Source organism: Scomber scombrus, chromosome 5 (genome assembly GCF_963691925.1).
Source record: "Scomber scombrus chromosome 5, fScoSco1.1, whole genome shotgun sequence".
NCBI classification, from domain to species: Eukaryota; Metazoa; Chordata; class Actinopteri; order Scombriformes; family Scombridae; genus Scomber; species Scomber scombrus.
In genome coordinates, this window is record NC_084974.1 from 28,517,907 (window position 1) to 28,543,806 (window position 25,900).

At 40.3% G+C, this 25,900-nt stretch overlaps 1 protein-coding gene across 1 annotated transcript in view; it reads right to left on the bottom strand.

Moving 5' to 3' along the window:
- Positions 1-2,014, bottom strand: part of kirrel3b (kirre like nephrin family adhesion molecule 3b) — a 61,702-nt gene extending 59,688 nt beyond the window's left edge. The window contains exon 1 of the mRNA XM_062419220.1: positions 1,876-2,014. Coding sequence (XP_062275204.1) covers positions 1,876-2,014 — 139 coding nt within the window. The remainder of the gene's footprint in view (positions 1-1,875) is intronic.
- Positions 2,015-25,900: the final 23,886 nt, after the last annotated feature.

Below are 25,900 nucleotides of genomic sequence, written 5' to 3' on the forward strand. Positions count from 1 at the left end.
TCACGGACTACGGTCAAATCACCCTAGAACTCAAAGTCCCATAATCCCTCTGTCCTCGTCCCTGATTGGCTGTGAGGCACCCAACGTCAGTTCCAGCCGCTGACGTCACCGAAATCTTTAAAATGGGGAGGCGCGAGTAACGCCTTGCCTTTAAACCAGTCAACCAGCGGGGGAAGACATTGGTCTCAGTTAGCGACCGGCTTAAAAAGGTGTAAATACACGTCGATTCCTCCCCCATCTTTGCTTCGAAGCTTCATCTCGCAGAATAGAGGAAAATACGGTTTCCTCTGGTGGACGCCAAGCCCTCCACCCGTATGTCGACAAGGCTGATTCACTGTGTGTACATGTTATTATGACAAGCGGCTGATCAAAATAGTCAGAGCTTGGACTCCACTGCTTCACTTTTATATGTTATTAATGATTGAGGCTAATTTGACAGTTCGGGTGGTGCCCCAAATTAATAATTAGTATTGATTATTATTTAATTTCTTATTAATAATTAATAATATTGTATGATAATTATTGATCTATATATATAACCAAACACACTCTCTTCTACCCTACATTCACCTTGTAGTGAGGTCCCAACAACTGTAGTGTTGAGACTGAACCTTCTTTGTCTCATCTCTTCTATGCCTTCCTCTGACTTTGGACATTGTTGAAATGAGATTCTTGATTGTCTTGTCTCACAAATCAATAAACATAGAAGGAAATAAAACAAACTCTACTTCTCTGGTCCGCACTGACCCTAAATACAATTATGCTCTCTCTCTCTCTCTCTCTCTCTCTCTCTCTCTCTCTCTCTCTCTCTCTCTGTCTCTCTCTCTGTCTCTCTCTCTGTCTCTCTCTCTCTCTCTCTCTCTCTCTCTCTCTCTCTCTCTCTCTCTCTCTCTCTCTCTCTCTCTCTCTCTCTCTCTCTGTCAGCCACTGAGGTTTAATTACAGACCACGACAGCGACAGGGAAGGCCTCTGAGAGCATTTGCTAAAGGTCAGAGGGTAGAAGACCTCCAATCTCTGGTGGAATACATACAGACTTTTGTGTTATAAAAATGGCTGCAGTTGGATATCGTGTCATTGTGCCTGGAATTGAAATTATTATAGTTTTTTCTCCGTGGTTACACAGAGGTGGTGTGTGAGGCAAATTAGATCTAAAATAAAGACTTTACCCTTACAGTGTGTGGCATCCTGCTTTGTAGGGAGTAACTTAATGGTCATTTCAGTAAATGGTTGTGGTCCACTACACTTTTATGGATTTTCTAATTCAATATCTCACTGCTTCCTGAAGGTTGTAAATGTTTATTTTAGAGAAGTGATCACGGTCATCAATATACATAAACCTTGATTGGTGGAACAACAGGCAACTAAATGACAGTGCAGTACTTGCTTTGATTCTAAATTAAACAATTAATGTAATTATACATGAGGTGCAGTGTAATTAGGGGGCACCGGCTACTCTTCAAACAGCCATTTAACAGGCTGAAGCACCATAGAAAGTCCAGTGCCACCATTGATTTCACATTTCATTTGTTTTTTTTTGTGCTTCTCTGCCAAACACAAAGTACACAAGATTTAGGTCAGCCTCAAATAAAGAGACAGAAATGAATTTTTGATTCAGTTTGGTCAGGTTGAGTGATATAATCATTGATGTTCCACATATCCTAACACTCATTCTGTAATAAACCTCTTCTTTCTGTCTGTGGAGTGATATTTGGCAGAGGGTAAAATGTTGAAACGTTGGGGCTATAGATGACAAAAGGCGACCCTTTGAATATGACAGCTATATTAAAGGGTGTCATTAATAGAAAGTAATGGGTGTGATGGAAAGAATGCAGGATTATTTGACATGCCCAAGGGGATAAAATTTGCTGTTTTTACCTGCGAGGTCTCTGCCAACCCCGAGTGCCAGGCCATCTTTGATCCACAGGACAACGCCATGGTAACCAGGGATAGTGCATGGTAACGTGACAGGCTGGCCTGCCACTACCACCAGGTCTTGTGGCTGCTGGGAAAACATGGCCTCCACCCCTAAAGAACAACAGAAGAAGAGAAAGGTTAGGTCAGACCCATTAAATCATTGTATTATTTCAATACAATCAGGACAAGATGGCACAGAGAAAATTCCAGATCAAAGAGGGGAAACACTGAGGTTTTACAAACACCAGCTTTCAGTGTCTCAAGAATGAAGGGAAACATGAAGGGAACTGCACTATATGCCCATTTCCACCAATTTCACTCAAACCTCCTTTCAAACTCTTGTTGAAAGAACTCTTAAGGGTGATACACAAATGTGGCATGTTCTTTTAATATTCAAGCTACGGAGACAAGATACTGTACACGGATCTGAGGTGTCAGTGCAGCACCAGGACTGAAGCACAGGCTAAGAGACAGCCGTCACAGCTCAGCTTGGTTCATTTATGAAGGATGTCACCGTACAGATGGGCTGGGCCCGTACACACCACAGCAGATAACAGGATCTTGTCTGCCAACACCGCTCTAGTGGCATACATTAACCCGAGCTCACAACCCATGTATTCCAACTGTGCGACTGCTATTAGCTGCACTCCTCTACCGTGTGTTCAGGCGGAAAGTGGTGTGCAGTGAACTCCATGGTGGCAGAAGGGCGTGTTAATGGGAAGGGGTACAGCGCCGGCAGAAGGGGGTAGAGAGTGTAGGTGGGGGGGGGGGGGGGGTACAGAGTGGTACTGATGTGTGGTTAGAAACACTGGCAGGCTGCCTATCAGCTAGAGCCCACACACACACACACACACACACACACACACACACACACACACACACACACACACACACACACACACACACACACACACGGACATGCATTCATACAGACACTCTCAGTCTGACTTATGAGCAGCAGAGCTTTTAAAGGTGTCACCTTCTGTCTTACTACTTTAGTGGGACAGTTTTGTTCACAGTTGTTTCTTATTTTTCCAATTCCTAGGATCATGACATCTGCCTTTTGATATCCCCCTATTTCCTTAAGTGCAGCAAAAACAAATAGGAACATGTTCTCCTATTGTGAGATGGGTTCACACACACTTACTTAATTGTATGTTAAAAAAAAAAAAAATGATAGAAGAAAGAGCAGTAACATAGTAAATTACAATAATAAGCAGAGCAAATAGAGAACAGCATGTGTTTTCATCTAACAACATATTTGTATCACATTGCATTCATCTACTGCGATTCTTTGTATGCTTAGATTCATTTTCAAAGGAAATGACTTATCCTATTGCAGAAAAAGGAAATTGATTAGCTCTGTTGTATGATTTCAAACCACATCAAAGGAAAGATTGTTGTCATACAAGAATCCGATTTTAATTTAGTTGAGAAAAAGGCATTAGAATCCCCACAAGTCATTTCTCAGCCTTGAACTGAATTGAATGTGATGGATAGCTTCTTCAAGATGTAAGAAGAAGTTTTCATACAGATTCATGCACTCTCTTTGTTGTGTACATTGTCACACATGTACACAATACTCACTCAAACACACACACACACACACACACACACACACACACACACACATATAGAAATCCATAATACAAAGAAATTGCTGGCTTTAAGATGACAGCCCCTCGTTCTTTATTAATAGGAGGGAAGGAAAGGAAGGAGGGAGGAAGGGAGGAAAGGAGGGAGGAAGGAAGGAAAGGAGGAAGAAAGGGAAGAAAGGAGGGAGGGAGGAAGGAAAGGAGGGAGGGAGGAAGGGAGGAAGGAAGGGAGGAAGGAAGAAGGAAGGAAAGGAGGGAGGGAATAAGGAAGGAAAGGAGGAAGGAAGGAAGGAAAGGACGGTCGGAAGGAGGAAGGGAGGAAAAGAAAGAAGGAAGGAAGGAAAGAGAGAGGAAGGAAAGAGAGAAGTGAAGGAGGGAGGTAGGAAGGAAAAGAGGAAGGGAGAAAGGAAAAGAGGAAGGGAGGAATGATGGAAGGAAGGAAGGATGAAAGGAAAGAAGGAAGGAAGGAAGGTAGGGGGGAGGAAAGAAAGAGAAGGAGGGAGGGAGGAAGGAAGGACAGAAAGAAGGAAGAAAGGGGGATGGAGGAAGGAAAGAAGGAAGGGAGGAAAGAGAGAGGAAGGAAAGAGAGAGAAGGAGGGAGGGAGGAAGGACAGATGGAAGGAAGGAAGGAAGGAAAGAAGGAACAGTCAAAACAGACGGGGTCAATTTGACCCGGGAGGACGACACGAAGGTTAATAAATCGATGGGATTATTGTCTATTAGATATTTTAAGCATGGAACACTAAATGGAGCTACAATTACCATCGAGGTTTGGAGAAGTTATATATGCATCTAGATTAAATATGATTATAATTTATTTATTTATTTGTTTTATCATATTTTCCTCTTTCTGATTTGATTGTTATATATGCACAACTAATATATTCATATGTATTTTTATGTATAGTTTATACTGTATTAAATATCTCTTTCCTAATTATTTGTGGTAAGAGGTTTGGGACCAGTGAGGGAACATTTTTATTATTTTCTCTTTTTATGTGTATGCTTGTATATACTGTATGTAAATATATGTGACTGCAAGTTTATACATATGGGACTAGGCACACATGTTCATATGTAAACATTTTCTTCCTTTCCCTCATAAAAACTGAAAGAAAAAACTGAACATATCAAGCAAATGTCAGCTTTGAAAAACTCAATAAATATAGTTTAATGTGCAAAAACGAAAACACATCCACAATCCACTGCCTCATTTAAGATACATCTATTACATGACATTACATCAGGACAGTACCTCAGAGCATATAATGAGCTTTTCATCATGTTGAGGCTCAACAGCTTCTCTCTTTGGCTAGCAAGGTCCTTCATGTGTAAATGTGTATGTTTTTGTGTGTGTGATGCAGGCTATGTGAGACGTTATCTCACCATATGTATTGCCCTTCAAACCTAGACAGCTTTGTTCAGCCCTGACTGTGTTCCCACGTGAGGAGCTTATCTCGGCTGTACTCATCTGCAGTCAGCATGCAGACGGAGCACGCTAACATATAGACAGCTACTCAACATATCTCTTGGCATGTTCCGGAAAAAAACACTTTAAACGCCAGGGAATCTTGTATCTGCTCAGTCATGATATTATCAAATAGTTCAGCCTGTGCTGTAATTGATTTAGCATTGGGGGGGGGTCTGTCGGTTGGTGGCATAAATAATGCCATACTTCCTATAATCCACCTATATCCTCATGTCCTCCTTTTTTGGACTCCATGCCTCATGTCTTATCAAAAAAAAAAAAAAAGAGATTAGAAATGATTTTTTTTAGAGATAGGCTGCCTGTCATGCTGCTGCACACTCTCATCAGGCAGAGAGGAGCAGTATCTGCTTGATTACAGCCTTCAATTAAGTGAAACATGTTTTTAACAGTTTCCTACCTTTCATAATGCATCTACACAGAGACACATTTAAGGAGACAATTTGCTGCAGGAACTCATTCGAATTCTGTGACACACATTGCCCTGAAACGGTTGTAAATGGATATTTGACTTCTCAAATATCCCCTTCAGAAATATTAATTAACTGTACTCAGTTGAATCACACATCTCACACAAATACACACATGGGGCATTACTTTGGGCTTCACTTGCACTTCAGCTGCACTGACTTAAGGGGGCACTCTACCGATTTTATATCCCCACCATCGGAGCCCTTTGCGTTGTGTCTGAGCGCCACACAAAGCGGAGAGAAAATAATCATGGTTGCCGCAAGTAGCATGACAGCTACACACCACAGAGGCAGAGCATGCATGACACAGTGATCATGCAGAGCAGTCAGTAATAACCATTATCCATTAGACATTCAGTATACCGAGACTTTTCTCAAACATTGGGGGGTGGGGGGGGGGGGGGGGGTGCCAGTGAAGAACAAAGGATTCATTGCCCAAACCCCAAAGCTTAAGACCTTGAGCATTACTTCAGACCTGCGTGTCTTGAATTGACACTTAAGACTTTAAACTTGGTCTTTCTTTTGTATTGAATTGATTGAGTATTCTTTAAGCACATGTAAAAAAAAAAAAAAAAAGTTATCTGTTCCTAGATTGATGTCCTAGAAGCGCTATTACAATACATTGGTGACAGAGGAAATCAAAATCTAAACTGACACCAGCTTGTACTTGTCACTTGAGCAGTTAAAAAGTGACCTCCTTCATTCAATTTAAAGCCTGGCTGAGTCTTCCGACAAATGTGCCTTCATATAGGAACACAGCGCTGGAGGAATCGGGTGATGTGTTTGAGAAGGCTGGGGCTTACATCAAGGTGGTTACATTCATTCATCCATCCCCTTCTGCACCAAATAAATCTCTGTTACATCTGCCAGATTCATCCTTCACTGGGTATCACCGTGTTGGCAAAAACGGCCCCATACCTGATCTACCAGTCATGACAACGGAGTGAAGACAACCCCTGTCCATTCCCCTATTTATGAAAAAAAAAACATATTTTGATGACTAAAATGCCCAATTAAGAATCAAGCAGCACAGTTCAGACTAATAGGAGAGGAGGAAGGCGACAGGTTCCTGCAGAGCTCGAGATCCAAGTTAATAACGCTTTATTAAGCATCCTAATGGGGTTTTACTCGAGAGCTTGGTTAAAGAAATAAAGAAATAATTCAATTCAGAGTTCAGGTTTTGTAAATGTGTGGGCACACAGAGCAGAAACAGAAACCCTTTGCCTGTCACAAGAGACATCTCACTGCCCCGTGGGTTTTCTCTCACAGCAACAGCCAAACTATGAATAGAACTTTTTTTTTTTTAAAGACAAAAAAACAAAAGCAACAACTCTGTTTTCCTTCACTGCCTGGAAAAATTTGTAACAGATATATATGTTTTACTTCAGCACTTAACATTTGCCAAATTGTGCATTGTGCTTTTACTCAAATCGGTCCTAAGAGCCAGCTTCGTTTTTTTAGGAGGTGGGCAGAGAATGAGTTCATTCTTAAGTGTTCAAAAATGCCAAGGCTAAATTGTGCGTCAGCGGGTAGCAAGATTACCGCAGTACTTTAGATGGTAACAAAACCAGATAAGGATGTTTATTGGGAGAAGCAGCTTTGACAAGAGGTTCCAAGATATGAAAAAGGTGTGAAGAGCTAGCTGTTGTGTGCACCATGCTCTGAGTTTTAATACAGTCTGATAATATTGTGTGAGAACGGAAGCAAAGATTGACATGATACACCACATACAGTTAAGGTCATAATGTTAGATAGCAAAAACAGTAAGAGTAAAAAAAAAATTCTATGATAATCTTACTTGAGTCAGTATTTCAAAACTGGCCATAGTGCAATGGCAAAGCACATTTTCAAGGATTAGAAGAGATTCCTTAAACATATCACAAAGACTACATTTGCCAGCACGAGGTTATACTAACAGGCTGCATAGACTTTATATGACACTCATCATGAATTAAATCTATCGGCAGCTATTGAAAAAATACCACGAGGTCAATGAAAATGAAAGATCAGGTTATTACATAGAAAAGAACGTATTTTGATTTACAGTAGTGGATTCCCTTATAAATGTCTGTGTATTAACTTGCTGGGGACGTTCATGTGCATTAAATGACAGACTATGATTCATGCATTTAGTAAGGTCAAAAATAATAATAAAGAATAAGTACAACACACTCTTATAATCTCAAGTATTTCTGACAGAAATTGCCTTCAGTGTGTGAGTGAAAAGTGGAAATAACATGAGACTGTGAACAAATGTCTACCTTCAGAGAGAGATTGCACAACAGGAATGGTACCTTGTAATGGGATTTTTTTCATTAGATGCTGGAATTTAAAATTCCCCAACCTGCTTTCATCTAAGTTTTAACACAAAGGTTTAGTAAAGACACAATGATTATTTAACCAACGCGACACTATACTAAACATACCCTTGACAGGCTGCATACACTTTACATGACAATCACCATGAATCAAATCTATCAACAACTGAAATACCAAGAGGTCAATGAAAATGAAAGCTCATGTTATTACGTAGAAAAGAAAGGATTTTATTGTATCTTTATTCAGATAAGTGAGTTACGCAAGTCGATCCTCTTGCAAATGTCTGTGTATTAAACCTTGTTGGATGTGTTCATGTGCGTCAAATGATAGACCATGATTCATGCTGGTATTGATTAAACGCTCTGCATTTAGTTAGGTGAGGTCAGAGATCTTTGTCTACACCCGCAGTCAATGCACAGGAGATGTATAAGTACAATCTCAAGTCATTCTGACAGAAATTGCCTTCAGAGTGTTCTGAAAAGTGGAAATTACATGAGATTACCTTCAGAGAGAAGTGGTGCAGCAGGAATGACAAGGTCTCAAATATTTGCAATAGTATATATTGTAGGTCTGCTGTGTGTGGTACATTATATTTAATAATGGGATTGTTTTTTTATTAGATATTGGAATTTAAAAACCTTAACTTGTTTTTACCAGTTTTAACACAAAAGCTTAAAAGGGGCTCTTTAAATGTATCACCAGTACTATTTGGTCAGCACAAGGTTTAAACTAAACATACCATTCACAGGCTGCATAGACTTTACATGACAATCATCTTGAATCAAATCTATGAACAACTACATAATATCATCAATTAATCGTCAATGAAATGTTACTACAGAGAAAATATATGATTTTTACAAAACCTCACAGAAATTAACTGCATTCATAAATAAAACCACAAGAAACATGTTGTCTATATTTCTGTATCCCAATATCATCATATCAATTATTCAGATAAGTGATACAGTGTTGGATCCTCTTGCAAATGTCCGCGTATAACCCCATGCTGGATGTGTTTGTGAACATGCAATGATAGACTATGATTCATGCTGGCTTTGATTAAATACCCTGCATTTAGTAACATGAGGCCAGAGATCTTTGATAAGGTCTGTCCAGTTTTTTTTTAAATTGGGGGGAAAAGCAGATAGTTAAAGACAGTACACAGAGCCATATTCGTAATGTGGACCGACACTTTGCATCTCCTAATGTTGTCAGTTCACTTCAGATAATTTGTTTACCATTGGACGGCTGCTGCATTTCCACACACTCCAGCGCTATTTTCTCTTCAGTGCTAAATGCCCCCAATTTCATCGCTCTCTGCCGATCAGGCCTGGAAATTACCGTTACGGACTCACATCCAGCCCACTTCAGAGAAATAATCAGCATGCCGCCTGTGTGGCATGTGGCCACACAGCACCAAAGCTTTAGCCCAGGGTCATTATCAAAAACTATTACCCCTCTGGCCTGGGCATTTTATACCAGCAATTTAGAGGCACAGGAGGGCTTCCGGATGTGAAGGAGTGGGTGAGTTTGTCAGTTTTTGTTGTAGTTTGGGAGCCAATGACCATGTTTTCTTTTTTTATGACATTGCCGGTGGTAGTTTTCAGAGGTAAAAGTAACTGGATGTACTGGAGAGAGAAACAGATGGGGGAGGGGAGATGTATTAGAATGTTTTTTTTATCTTCCAATCAACTGCAACTGATATCATTATCATAGGTGACAGGTGCTCGGAGGTGTGAATTCAGAAACTAATTCACATTATTTTAATATATACTATTGAAATAATCACCAGAACCTGAGTCAAATGAAACATAATATCCACTTGTACTGCATGAGATCCAACCACTCCATGTGTTTAAACACCAAAGAGAAGCACACTTCTTAAGCATGATGACCAAAACATTGTTTTCTCTTTTCTATCTTTTCCGACGTTCTGCAAATTATTACTCAGCAATGGTGAAAGGATTCCAATTGTGTCTGTAATTCAGCCCCGCAGTTAAATATAAACATAAATATGCAATATGGATTACTTTATATATAATCTTGGAACCTGTTGGCTATCTGTCTGACAACAATTTAGCCTCTGGGGGCAACGGGAAATATTTCAGGGGTTCCAGTGTAGCCGATATCTGGGCCAAAGCTTCCTCTTCCATGCACCAATCATTGTTTACAGTCCAATTAGCAACTTGAGCCAGTCCAGATAACATTTCGGCTAAGCTCTATAAACAGATATATGCATATGAATGCAGATACAATTTTGACAAAAGGGTAATAAAATGCTAAATCACCATCAGATTATAGCTGGTAGGTTCTAACATTGCATTTCATCAAATGTGTTCTGCTTCTTTTTGGTCTCAACACTGACTGTTCATTTGCATGCAACCAAACATGATGTGGTGAATACTACTAGGGCTGCAAACAGAACCAGATTCTGCATTCATTCATATGCAGATATCTGTTTATTAAGATTACACTACACACATCTACACCTCTTCCAACTGAAACTTGCCTATCACACATTCCTATCTCTTCACCAGACCTCCTACTCCTCTGAGGCAGCGATGCATGTTCTTGTCCTTTTGTCGTCAGGCACTGATTAGCTGGAACCCACAACTCCAGTGCGCCTTCTCCCATCCTCACCATAGGTCTAATGGCCATGATTCGTGCACTTTAATTATCTACAGCATAATCATTAATTTGACATTGTCAGTGGAGCGTGCTGCTGTGAGATTCATCACTCCGTATAGAGGATGGAAACCACAAAATAATGACTTCTACAGTGTCTTGCCCGTGGTGATATGACTCCCATCCATGTTTGCGAAAGTCAGTTTCATATTAGTGATAAATGTATTCTGTGTAATGTCTGACAAATCTGGAAAAACGGCGAGTAGGCCTAATTTCAGAGGTGTTAAAGCAATATTAACGCGAATGTGTGACAGAAACTTGGCAGGAAAACAGCCAAGTAATTACTAGTCATAACCACTGAAAGTCACGCTTCGATCAACTATGTTTTATAATCTAATTTATTCACAACATAAATTCAGAAGTAATGGGTCACCACATAAGTCATCCAATAATTGTGATTAGCTGTGATTGATTTAGTGCTTGTAAAAGTTTAATAAGGCAATTAGAGGGGCATTTTCTTGATATTTGGCATTTCTAGTAACACGTGTATACCATAAACAGGCACCTCGAGTCAGTGCATTCCACACACACACACACACACACACACACACTGAACTACACAGACTATGTCACAGCACGCTAATCTCAGCGTTAAGTCTGAGTGCATGAAGGCACTAACTCTGCAGATGAAAGTGACTATAAATGAATAGCTTAACTCACCTTATGGCATTAAATCTGTGAAATTCCATGAACAGTACAGCATCCAGTCACAAAGAAAGAATTCTACACCTACAGTCATCGCACAGGAGACGGTGTAAGAAACACACACTTATAAACTCAAGTCATTCTGGCAGAAATTACCTTCAGTGTGTTTAGAGAAGTGGAAATTACACGAGGCTGTGAACAAATGTCTACTTTCAAAAACAGAAGGAACAGCATGAATGACAATGCCTCAAATTCCATATTTCTCAGTGCAACTAGGATCTTTATTAAACTGGCTACTTCATTAGTATAAAAATGTTAGCCCCTCAGATACAGCTGGCAAAGTCACAACAATAGTTACCAATAATGAATATTTCATGAAGCTCTGTCAAGCCGATTGGAGGAGGCATGTATCAATTTATCTTCCTCATCACAATGTTCAAATCCTTTTTTCCTGCCTGTCCACTTGTAAAACAAACACTGTACATAGACTGATAATACAGCAAGCCTATCTATGCTGTGAAGCCTGCCATTATGAGTAAAATGTGTCTGTGGGAATGCAAATTCATGAGGCAGAGAAGATAAACATCAGTGCTGCCGGAAGACGTTGTATTTATGCCCTCTCTCGTACTGTGCATTAGTGGAGCATGACAGTTGCCAAGGCACAATCAAGACGAATTGCCTCCGATGATGACTTCTAAAAATTACAAATGGAAACAGCGGGAAGGCCTTGCAGGCACTCGCTTTATCATCAGCTACACAGCCAGAAGAAGTGAGATTTCATGGACATCAGAGAATGAAGTATCAGGGGCCACAAACGGTTTATTAAATTTCTCCAGGCTGCATCTTTTTTTGGCAGCTCGCATACAATTGGGTCTAAAGGTCATCGAGGCATCATGAGCCATAGAATGGATTCTTAGCCTCTTGCAAAATCTTGAGACAAAAACAAACAAATCTGTTTTAACATCTCCTATGATGAAAGAGAGACAGAGTGTGCTTTAATGAAGTGTAAAGGTCTTCAAGGTTGCCAGCCTCTAAGCGGTCCAAGCAGAGTGGAATAGAGCAATACACACAAAGTAGTCTACTCACTGGATGTATGTGAGTACTGTTCTGTAAACACAAGACCTAGTCTGACCACTGATTGTAATTACTGTTATAAAGCACCAACTGCTGTGGGCTGGTTTCCAAGGTAACCACAGTTCAAAGAGAACGATTCAAATATTCTAGTGAGCATAAATGTGACTGAACAGCACATAACCCTCCTCCATTGGCTGGTATTGATTAAAAAACTGTGGGGGAAATGGAGCGATGCACTTTGCAAACCGGACTACTTTTTTTAGCGTGTGCTTTTTTGCATAATGGGAAGCAGGGACATAAAAGAGATGCAAATGAGCAAGGGAGATGGAGAAGAGAAGGAGTTTGGGAGTTCAGATGGGACCTGATTGAATAGGAAGGGTCCCTTCTGTTTCTCCACTTCATCGTTACGTCCTTCCTTTGTCACCTTTCAACACTTCATCTCCTCCTGCCTCTTCAGTGCTCTCTGTCACTGCAGTATCTGTTTGAATGTTTGTTTTCCGAGCTCAAGGCCAGCTTTGCTATTGTCTCTTTTGCTGACATGTAAACACTTGAATGTTTACTGAGTGTCAAGACACTTGGTGATTTGCATAGGGAATAAGTTTGTGCAGGTGAGGGGACCTTGAAGGGTGTTCAAAGTGGGCAAACATTGGGATTGATCATGTTCATTAAGGAATGATGAGCATTTGAAACAGACTGAGGTGGCTGATTTGATGGATGCGGTGCAGAAAGGGCCTAAGTCCAATAGGGCATATCATATATTTTGAAAGAGAGTCCCATTTTTCTATTACATGATATGTCACTGGCACAGAAAGCCACATTAAGCCGCCTTTTGTCCAGCTATAACTCATATTTTGTGAGGCTGACAAGATAAAAGGTGTACCTTGACTTTCAAGACTTGGAGCATTTTAGTGAGATTAAATCAAGAGATGGATCAAAGCCCTTGGAAAATAAAGCAAAAAAGGCATGTATCCATGTGTCAGGGAAGGTAAAGAAAAGGTGTACAATTCATACAAAGGTTTTAATAGTAGGACAAAGTTGCTAACAAGTCATCATGCTTTAAAAAATTATGTCATGGTGTTTATTCAGTTCATATTCGTGTTGCCATTTGGGATAAAACCCCAATTTTAGTACAATACATCTCACTTCACAGGAATGGCTCTGAATTATTCATAGTAAATTAGCACATTTCCTTTTTTCTGTGCCTTGGTTTCCACAACTTTATTGTAAAGGAATATTAAATACCCATATAATTTGCCATGAAAGCTGAACTGGTATGCCAAGGTGTTCTGTACATAAACGAAACTCTCTATAATATTGTGTCCAAGATTAGGTTATCACGGTTCAACAACGGTGGTGCTTGGAGGCGGTTACTGTCCGCAGCATCACACTGAAATACATCATATCTGTCAAAGTTTCTCTTGCAAAAGCTATGTTGTATATTTTCTCTTAATCTATTTACAGTAAGCTAAGAACACAGTCATCAATATGTTGTTCTTAGTAACGTTGCTACATAAGAATATAAAGTCTGCATCATCATATTAACAAACATAAGAGTACATAGAAAGACAAACAGACTTTCTCCAAGACATTAAATTCCCCTCTGAGATGGAAATGAAGCACATTTCCATTTCCTGTTGACTTCAGTAGATTAGAGGAGAGAGAATGGTTGAATTATATAAAAAAGAGCCCTTTGACAAACATTCCCCCAAAGGATACAGCAGCTAATTTTTTTAAATGTCTTGATTTGGGATGGAATTATAATTTAATACCTACAGTAAGTAATGGTCTCCAAACATCAAACTATGAGGATGAGTGAATAAGTAATATGTTATTGATAGACATGTCACAGTACTCATTGTTGAGTCATTGTTGTGCTGGCTTAGAAACAAATCAAACCTCCGATGTTGACAAAGCTGGAACTTTCTGCCGCTTTTCAAATAATCCAATAAAATAACACAGCTAATGTCACTTTCACTTTTATGAAAGCTTTTATTTATAACATGCTGAATTCTAACAATCACCAAGCAGAAATTGAAATGGTCTCCTAGAAAAAAAAAGAATGTGGTCTCATTAAAAAAGATGCTCTCACTGAGCTTTCTCTGACTCATAAAATCCCCATTCAACATCCTCCAGACAGTAGAAACATCCATTTTCCTCTCATCGTCTTCAACTATTTGCTTCCCTTAGAGACAGCCTCATCTCATTCTTCTTGGCTGGCTGCTGTGACATTGAAAGAGACCCCTAATCAAAACATTTGTCTTTCTTTCAGCCTGCGCTCAGACTGGTGAATGAGAGCTGACACCAGAGGGAGACGTATTTGTCCCAATCAGGGCCTCATCTCCGTGTCACCGCCGGGCGAGTGTTTCATCTCGACAGGGCACTGATGAATCCGCCACTTAGCCTTGATTTGGAGAAGCGGCTCGCCACTGCCAAAGTGCCAGGTTAAATCACAATGTCAGTGGCTCAGCCAAGGCCATTACAGGCAACGCAGGCATTCTGCCTTTACCATAAATGCTCATAAATGTTGCAATAATGATCCCTTCCTTGTCTATTGTCAAGAGAGCTGTAATTACAATTCTGTCTTGTAGTAGGCATTGGAATTATACTGTTTTGGGCCTGTGTATTCCTATGGCGTATGTTTGTGTGAGTGTTGTCACTTATTTTATTTTGTAAATGTGGCTTTTAACTACACAAGGTGAAACATGATGGCTTAACATCATTTCTTAACCCAGCTCAAAACCATCATGTGTTTGTCACGTGTTGCCTAATTGAAAAAGAAAAGAGGCCGCACATCTCCCAAATGCCACCTCACTGAAAAAGAAACAGCATCCTGAGAGATAACAGTTCAGGAAAGGGGCTTCTGATATATTGTGTCATTTTCAAAGGGAGGGCTCAGATGTTGGACCTCAACATCGATGTTTTTTTCAGTGTGTGATACCTTGTTCAAATTCCAAAATGGCTCTACAGAGTGAAATCTATCAAAGGTTTGTATTTCTGTTTTCTAACAATGTAATATTAACAATTAGACAGAATTTAACTTAACCTCTGTCTGGTTAGCAGTTTTTAAGGTGTCAGTAGCCCTTTGAGGATGATTGAAAACTTCGGACTGTTTAACCTGACCATTTTCTCCAGGCCCTTCCTGCTGCATTGGTGAAAATGTTTGTGTGTGTGTGTGTGTGTGTGTGTGTTTGTGTGTGTGTATACAGTAGATGAGAGGCAGGTTACCGTTAGCTACAGTACCTGTCAGACAGAGAGGAATGCTGTTACAAGACAAGGGAGGAAAGAAGGAGGCTTTATCAAGGTGTGCAGGATACCACTGACATGTGATAAGAGGCCTTAGTCTGAACTACATTATGCCACACCTTCACTGAGAGGACTCTGTCACGGCAGGAGTAAAGAGATCCATTTCAGTGTGGGAGCCACCATAATACTTGACTGCAGAAAGCCATTACCTTTCAAGTATACACTCTGCCTTTAAGTGCATATAAGGCAATAAGCAGACACTCTATCCTGTAATTTCATTTGGATTCCCAAAAGCCTTTCTTTGAAATCTGCCCATAAATGGACAAAAACATTATTTCCAGAAAGCTGGAGGCAACGCCTTTTAAGTGGTGAAAAGGGGTGAAAAGCTGTAGTGTGTTTGGAATGGGAATTCAGCTTTTTTAAAGGGAGAATTCACCGCTCTGAATATAATGATTTCTTAAAACTAGGTCACCTATGTAGTAGAAATGTGCAATTATTTTTGAAATTGGTGCCCCATGACTACAGAAAACTGAGAAAAAAGCCTGTAGATTCACCATACTGCTCTTAAGGGGAAATCCTGCAATAGCCAGAATGCATTGCACACAATCTTGTCCAGTCATACTGAGTCTACTCTACTGACAGTGTGTTCACGGCTGGCAGAGCACTAAAGACAAAGTTAGCAAAGACAAAGTAAGTGAGCAGCAGCATTATATCCCCTTTACCGAGGGGTTATTTTCATTTTCAGAATGTTTTCCTCATCAAGTCTTGATATAAGTATATGTAACAGTGTGCAGGGATCGATGATGCGCTGGAGTCAGTTACATTATGTGGATCAATGCAAACTTACTGAGTGCTGTACAGTGCCACTGGATGCAGCAGCACCAAAAAGTTTGTTGCAGCGTGAGTTTTTCTGTTTTCATTCTCTCTGACAATCATCACCGGACACCAGTCATTTGAGCAGCTGTCTGTCTGGCTGCAGGGACCCCTCTCTCTCAGCCTCATACGTTGTAATAGTAACACCACATCAAGATAATTGTTTTTTGTTAGTGTTTGTTAGGAATCACAGAGAAACTCAGCACTGTGACGTTTGTGCACTGGGTGTAGGCAACATGGAGTAAAGTTAAAAATAGTTCATTTACATATACTACACACATTGTAATGATAGAATACTGGTTGAAAACAAGTTTCCCTTTAACCCTCCTGTCGTCCTTCCGGGTCAAATTGACCCCGTCTGTTTTGACTGGTCTTTCCTTCCTTCCTTCCTTCATTCCTTCCTCCATTCCTTCTTTCCTTCCTTCCTTCCTCTTTCTTTAATTTTTCCTTTGTTTCTTTGCTCCCTCCTCCTTCCATACTTCTTTCCTCACTTCCTTCCATCCTTCCTTGCTTCCTTCTTTCCTTCCTTCCTCCCTCCCTCCTTACCCCTTTCCTTCCTTCCTTCCTTCCTTATTTCCTTCCTCTTTCCCTCCCTCCCTCCTTACTCCTTCCCTTCCGTCCTTCCTTCCTTCCTTCCGTCCTCCTTTCTTTCCTCCCTTCATTCCTTCCCTCCTTCCTTCCTTCCTTCCTTCCATCCTCCTTTCTTTCCTTCCTTCCTTCCTTCCTCCTTTCTTTCCTCCCTTCATTCCTTCCTTCCTTCCTTCTCTCCTTCCTCCCTTCCTTCCTTCCTTCCATCCTTCTCTCCTTACTTCCTTCCTTCCTTCCTCCTGTCCTTCCTTGACCTGAGGACAACAGGAGGGTTAAGACATGAGGTTTACAGTGAGAACACCAGATGAGAATCTGTCTGCAACGTCTGTATTTCATTGATGGGACTAGAGTTAAGAGCTTAACAGCTTGTCCTAAAGCGTCCTCTACCAGTCTATGCTCTTCCAGCAATACATCACCAAGCCCCAAATGGGACCACAAAACATCTCCCCTTGGACTTGCTTTGACGCTGCCACCTCGTACACAACACCCTTTTCTCTCAATCAAATCTAAATTTGCATTTCAAAGTAGCACTTTACAGCCATGGCAAGGACATAAAATCACATCTGCCTTCAAATGAATAAATGGGAATTCAAAATGGTATAAAAAATGATATAAAAGCAAGAGCTGGCAGAAAACTAAGCTTGTCATATTTTATGTCATTTACAGTACATTAGCAAATGCCATAAAAGTGCACAGCTGTGCGAGATGCAGTAGTCATAGGATTTAGGGGACTTAAGGCAGTAATATAAATGGGGGGGTAATGATAGAAAAAAGGTTTGCCAGAAACTCTGTGGGCAAAAAGCCTAAAAATTAATTGAAAATGCTCCATTTTTACTTTCAGCATTTTGCCTTTCAAAACACATACTAATCTAAGCAGATCCATACATTTAAATAACTGTTTATCAAACTGCTTTGCAGAAATAGAAATAAATACACCTTACTCAAGTCAACACTGTTATGTGAGAGTTTTCCAAGCGGGAGGCCTTTCACCTTAGTCAAACATATTTTTATTAAATGGCCTGATTTCCTGAGATGCTATAAATCTCCTTCTTTGCAAATATAAAAGATTATTTTAACACCCAACATAATATATTTTTTTAAAGACTGCCAGGACTATTTCATACACAAAACACTTCTATTAAAGAAGTTCAACTGAGGAAAAAAAACAAACACTTTTTGTAACAAACATTTACTCTGCTTCAGTGGTCATTCCCAGAAAGACCAGTCTGACGAGAATGTCAGGATCACTCCAATTGTCAATAGTTGGGGAACCAGTGAGTGAACAGATAAAGCCTGGTCTTCAGTGGATCACAGGAGTGGTTTGATGCTCATGGCTCAGGTACCTCTCATCTCAGGTTACTGTCTCTCAGTGCTCCTGGCCTCCCCTGGGGCACTTTGCCACATCCAACTCAGCATCCTAGTAACTAGACTGTGAAGCCTAAAGAAAGCTTTTTTCAAGACTCTCTTTTGTTCCACACCTCTTGAACTTTCTTTTGCCGACAGCATTGCCTGGGGCCATAATTGAGCTCCCTATAGTGGAACGGCTTTGAACCCCCACACTCCCCCCATCACTACCTCCAAACCCCTATGCAATATTGTCTCTACTTTTTTACTCTTTCTCATTTTCCTAATTTCATATAAGCTTTGCTCATGCCAATGTTAATTTTCTTTGCAGGTAAAACACTTTGTAATATACAGATTCATTTTTTTTTTTCAAAGATAAAATGAAATCAACAGGATATCCTCACTTCTCCCAACTTTGCCGCCTGCACACTTTAAACTCAGTTGGGTGTCGATTTGACTAATGACTCTGACAAGATTTTACAACAGGGTGCTCCCACCATGGAGTGTTTACAGAGGAAGCTGAGCTGTTTCAGGATAGAGGTCAGACATTATTAGGTCACTTAAAAATAAAAAAAAATAAAAAATAAAAAAAACTTCACTAACTGACTCCCACTAGCTCAACAAGTGAATATGAAGTGAAGGCTGAAAGGTTCGCTTTGCACTTTGTATCTCATTAACACTGGAGGAAAAAGCCAGGTTCCTGCCAATGCCTCTTACTGACAATTTAGTTCTTCAAGGGTAAGAACAAAAGAGAAAAAGAGAGCGAGAGAAGTCTGAACGACCACTATGGGGTTTTAGAGTGGTGAAAAATTCTTTGCTTTAATGAGAGCTCATTGGAAATATAGATTGTTAAAGTCAGAATGCCAAGCATGAAAAGCAGTCATAAAAAAACTGTGCAATCTCTCTCCAGAGACTAACCCAACCTCATTATCTCAAACAATCTTCCATTTAAACCTGTTCATGATCCAGACTAGATCCTCACCACCTCTCCACTTAGCGGACGTGGATATTGGGATGTGAAGGCATATCTTAAACCACTCTAAGTGGTGATGACATGGGTTCTAAACCAATTAGAAGCCCCCTCAACAAGAAGCAGTCATGGTCCCTGCCAGTTTTTAGTGGGCACTTACAGGCTCTCCTACACTTGCTTTTTGTCTGGTCACTGAACTGCACTCATGGAGTTACCCTTGGCTATTACCCTTGGCTGCCATTGCCTAGGTTGTCAGAGCTTTTGTCCCACTGCCGGGCAGGATGCCAGTTGCAAGCTGGAAAATTCTGCAAGGCTCACACACTGACGCACACAAGCAACACTAAACAACACTACCAGGCATACACACAAACATATACACATATAAATATGGACATGCACACATACAGGAATGGAGCATGGCTTTTGTAGATGCTAATAGAGATAATGTTGCGCTATTGAAGGTCAGGTCAGGGGAGATTAGAGTGGCTGCCCTGCGCTGACAGTCTGACCTTTACTAAGCAAGGCCTCACAGTGTGACTCCTCTCCTGTTGCTTTGCAGAATCTCCAAGGTAATGCCTTAGTTTCACAGCTTGTACTTTATATGTATGCACTCTTTTGAAATATGACCTAATAGTCAGTCCCAAGGCTTTAACAGCCCACAACATTCATTATAACTAACTCTACCCTGGTATTTCTTGGAAGATCAGAACATATCACCATGGGAGCAGGGACTTTTTTCAGGGCAAAAACTATAACTGAACCCAACTTTGAACCAGACACATTTAAAAGTACACAGGTACCTGCTGTTCATAAAGGAAAATGAACAGTGGCATAGGAAGGGGATGCTGCAAGTGCAAGTACATCTCAGTTAGCGGGATTGTTGAAAGAGTGAGTTGGACTGGCGATGTGATGTGATGCCCTTTGGAATGATAAACATCAGATTCTGCTGTGCTACTGTAGGCAGTGCTCACGTGTGTGTGTTTTTGTATGTGTCAGTGCTACCCTTCAGGTGTGAATGAAGAAGAGTGGAGCTATGACTTCCAGGCAGTTTTAGACCCTACAGGATGATAACTCTCTCCTGCACCTGGCTACAGAGGAGCAATTAACATGTCACAACCTGAACCTTCTGTCCTGAGCTTCCTCTGACTCTATGTCTCTATTTCATTCTCTCTGTCTCTCTATCTGATGCCCTGCCTTTTCAAAGCATTTCCCCACTGCTGCCTGCCATATGCACCCCACGGATGACAGAATAGTCACAGCTAATCCTCTGGAGGATGACAGCAGGTGTCATAACTGCTACAATTAAAAGAGCAGACCTGTGGTCAACCATTGACTGTAAGACCTCACGCATGGAGTGTAATATCTCACATGCAGTGGTGTACAGAATATAAAATGACATATCCCTAGCTAAAGATTAAGTTGCACACATACATATGAAAAAACAACCAAAACCACTTATTTCTTATTGTAAACAATTAACAATTTGCAAATTGCTACCGCCAAGGTCAGGCAAGTTTATTAATAAAGCACAATTGGCAATTCAAAGTGCTTGCTTGTAACAAAACATAGAACAATTAGATAAGATAAGACAGAAAAAATAAGATTCAAGAAAGGTAAAGTGAATTAAAACAGTTAAAAGAAGAGTGGGAAAAAAAGTGGATCCAACCCATCTTCACAAGAAAACTGACAGTGTAGGTCCTAAATTCATTCATTCACTCTAGCAGCCATAGTAATCATGTCACGGAGAAGTGACACAGTTCAGATGATGTCTATATACAGTAAGGTAACACATTTCCATATTTGGAGATGGCAGGTTGTGTGGATGACTTAGGATAGATAAAGGGCAAAAGTGGACTGAGCTACAAGACATTGCTGTTTGCTTCCTTTTTCCAACCACGAGTCAGAACAGTTTTAAAAAAAAAAGCTGTAATTCCGATAGTTGTGGTGTTTACTGTTGCCATGAAGTAGTCACTTTAACCCCCACCACATTTTAACCCAAATCATGATCTTTCCCTTAGGCTAACTAAGTGGTTTTTGTCCCTAAATATAACCAGACCTTAACCACAGTGTTGTCACACAATGAAACATTGTAATAATATTTTGTTTTAGCAGTGAATTGAAACAGTTTTGGAAAGCACTGACAAATTACGTTATCTTGCCAATTATGCTCCTATCGGTCGTTCTGGAGTACATGACGTCGTACCAGAAAAAAGCTCCTATTCTGGAGTGCATGGTACCATTGACCTATGTGGTCGTTTAATATTGAGGGTGTGTTGATTTTGATTTGATCAGTCAACAAAAAGCATCTGAGAAGAGTTGGGTTTTAAGTCTAGATTTAAAACCGGCTATATTTGGAGCATCTTTGCTACCATCAGGAAGTTAGTTCCAGGGCTGAGCAGCATAGCAGCTAAGAGCTACTTCACCATGTTTAGTTCTGACAGTATCACCAACAGATCTAAAAGGTTCAGCAGGTATGTACTGCTGAAACATTTTGATCCTGCCCAATTTAGTCATTTATAAAGAAAGTCATTTTAAAGTCAATCTGTGACCAACTGGAAGCCAATGTAAAGACTTAAGTATCAGAATAATGTGGTCGTTTCTTTTGGTTTGCATTTTGCACAAGCTGAAGCTGTTTCATGGTCTTTTTTTTAGGAAGGCCTGTGAAAAGACCAATAATGCAATAATCAACGCTGCTGGAAATAAAAGCATGAGTAAAATCAATGAGTTTTTCAAAATCATAAGGCCTCTATGTTTGGCTATGTTTTTGAAATGCTAAAAAGCTGATTTAGTTATTGTTTTCACATGTTTTTTGAAATTGGGATTGCAATCAATTAAGACACCAAGGCTTTATTTAATAGTATCCCTTACTTTAAGTCATTTTGTGCCAAAATGAGTAGCAATCCTAAGTCTCTAAGCATTTATAAACCAAAGGCTGACTGAGTGTTCGCCTGATAGGAAAATTCAAGTGATATACACTTATACATTCTGACTGAAATGAGTTGTGTGCATTAACATATATTCCTTGTTGTGACATCATTATTACCACTTTGTTCTCTCTCCCCACATTTAACCTTGGCTGAAATAGTGCTGAATATGAATAATAGGTTGCGGGTCTTAACCTGTGTGCTGGTGTTACCCTGTGTTAAAAATACCTTCAAATACATTACAGGGATAGGGCAGTATGCATAATGCCTCTCCATTAATTTGTAGGTGCATATTTTTCATGAATAATTATTGCTGGTATCCCTGCATCTCCAAGGTAATGAAGTCATCACACAGGGAATGGGCAGGGAGAGAGATGAGTAGGAACGGGATGTGCCAGAGTAATGGGGGTTGATGCCGCTCGAAAACTGCTCTGTGGAGAGGGTGATAACTTAAAAAAGACATTTCCTACTCTATGGTTCTTAAAAAGATCATTATTTATAGTAACTCAACTAAGTTCCACTTTAATTTACAATAAATAAGTATTAGAATGTCTGGGTCAAAAAACATTTGTGCCCATGAGAATCCATCCTTTTGACTACCCAAACACATGCAAGGGCAACATAATACAAGAAGCCCAGAAAAATAGAAGACAACATATTGTACATGAAAACCTGCTCACAGTATGACTTATTTTAAAGATGTTAGAATGATATGTCTAATGATTCACCAAATGTCACCATGTTTTCTGTATTAAGGCTGTTGCAGATGTATTTATTGATCAGTATTAACCAGGCGGGGAGTTCCGGTCCTCTGAAATGATGCCAAAGAGGAAGTAACGTAAAACTGCATTCTATCAAAAGGCCACCAGGGGGCGACCGTTTTGGTGTCAAAAGGACTCCCGTCTCTATACAAGTCAATGGAGAATTCACCAACTTCTCACTTGATTTCTAACCTCAGTAAACGTTTTCAAAATGTGTTTATGGTCTCAATCGCTAGTTTAAAGCCTTCTTCAATGCAGTATGATGTTCATTTGGGACATTTTGGCCTCCCTGATTTTATATGTGACGATAAAGCAGGGTATGCATTAGGGCGTGGCTACGTCGTGATTGACAGGTTGATTGGTTTACAGGTTCAGGAGGGCGCCTCATGCTCCTCCTGATGCCCATATAAGTAGAATCCGTGTTTTTTTTTTTACCCGGCATGCACCGGAAATTTTCAAGATGGCGCTGCCCAGATGCGAAACTATTGGCTTCCAAGCAGCAGTCCACAAACCAATGGGTGACGTCACGGATGTTACGTCCATTTTATATACAGTCTATGGTATTAACCCTGTAAGCTTACACAAAGAAACACACTGTGTGCATGAATATGTATGTGCAGACTGGAGGTAGTTTGCTGAGCACCATGACAGACAAACCATGAGAAGTGGAAATAAAATGAGTGTCCATAGGAGGCAGATTAGTATGTGGGGTCAAGACAGAGAACCATAGCACAGCCATTATTACCTAAAGTAAGGGTTTTTGAGAGTAACCGTTAGGGCTGGGCGATATGGATAAAAATACCTCGATATCGATATTGCAACAGTAACTATTTGCACTATGAAATGTTTGATAAATAATCATCAATAATGTAAATATGATGACAAAGTGGGTAAAAAGGTAAATAACAGAACAGCTAGAATAGTCTGTTAAGTTGAGAAAATTACATAGTTTACAGTAATGCAGCATTTAAAACCAGGAAAAGACACTCTGATGACATATCACAATATTACGATATCTAGTCGCATATCACGATATCAATATAATATTGATATATTGCCCAGCCCTAGTAACTGTGTTAACTTATGATTATATCTACAAAGGGGCACAGGGCACGCATATGAAAAGGGAGGGCAAATGTGAGTTTTAAAAGATGTTGTCCAGCACAAGGACAGATACTGTACGTCTGCTATGCTAATGGAAGCTTGTATTCATTCTCACAGTTGGCACTGAAAGATAGAAAAGATTTATTCGCATTTTTCACCTATATGGGACACTATCAAACATATCGCTGTGGAAATGTTGATCGAATAGCCTTCTTACCCACAGTATATCTGCCAACTGCCTCATCTGTGGGCAGCATGCATCAAAACTTGGCCTGACACGATGCAACTTTTCATCTGCAGGCATTGGAGTCACATAGGTGTAATTATGTCCTCTCCCTCTTTCTCTCCTCTGTCTGGCTGCGTTCACCCTCTGTCTCTGAGCCCAAAGCATATAATTTGTCATCTGGAAAAATTGTTCCCCATCTCTCTTGCCATCATGGTGGAGCATTCAGTGATCTCCAGGATCAAGGGGTTTTCAATAAAAAAAGACTCCATATCATCCAGTGACCCTGGCTTTATGCTGTAAGGCTCCTAATGAGCCCTCGGCAAACTGATTTTTTTTTTTTCTTGTCTGTGCCAATTGAGCTGTGACCCGACTCAGGCCTTGCAAATCAAAGACATCTTGAGTCCACTCATTATTTACTTGTGACAGCTAGCAGAGAAACATGATTAAAGCGAGCCCAACGAAATAGAGAAGAAACAGTGCCGTCGAGATATGTGGAGCGATTTTATCAAATGTTTGCTTTGCACTTCAACGCAGCTGAAGGTCATAGCTGCCAATTAAACAAAAAAAAAAAAAGGAAAGGGAGGCTGTTTATCACACTATCTTATATTTACTGATGATATGCCAAGACAGGAGCAAAACATTCATTAAGATATTCTTGCAATTAATTATGCCATCATACTGCAGGTGTAATAGATATGTGTGTAAGAAGAAAAAGGAACATTTTCCTGTATGCATGTGAGAAAGATGAAGAGATGACTTAGATGTGTCTGTGGAACCATCAATCACTGCAAGGTGTGCGCATGTCCAAAACCTTTAATATCTCAAAGAGTCACTTTGTCTGGATGTCACATTGCTAAAAGAACATTCAGAAGGTCAAATTACTCAACATGCTTCTCATATCCATGGTGCTGTGTTTAGAAAAGTCATTCCTTCTCGAAAAGATTGGACATATGAGTCACAGACAGCCATGTTACGAATTATAACATCACAAACAAGATTTTCAGCCTGCTGTTTGACAAAGGAGCTATTTCTGAGCATGTCCGACAAGGACAAAGAAAAAAAGAAAGAAAAGAAAAAAATAATAAGAAAAAAAAAAGCATTACATGAAGCCAGTCATTGTTCCTGATTATAAAAGTCTGAAACGTGTACCCGTTCAGTGCTAATGTACTGCTAGAAGGAAGCTGACAGTACATTCTGTGTTATCAAAGCTCTGCTGCTCAAGCATATGTTGCCACAGACAAACATACATGCCAGTCACAATTTAGCCATTAGAAAGATACTTTTAGATGTCAAGGCAACGCGTCCTAGAGGAGGAGATGGTAAAGGCCTTTAGGGAACTCAGAGTGAGGGAGTGAGAGACTGAATCTAGCTTGTCCCCACCACTGTGGAGAGGGCTTAATTAGGGCCTGAGCATTTCATTAACGCAGCCATTAAAGTCAGCTTCGTTTAGTGAAACACTGGCATGCCACAGTGGGACACTTGAGCCATCGCACTCACACAAGCACATGCATGCAACCATGGCGGTGCTCCTCTAGTGGACCTGAACAATACGTAGTGGGGCAAATTCCTTTCAACATAATTAATAGGAACTCACCCATCCCCCACCTCCTGCGGGTGGAGAATATTGCATCCTCCACCCGCTTTCCTTGTGCTCATAGAGGCCATCCGTCATTTCG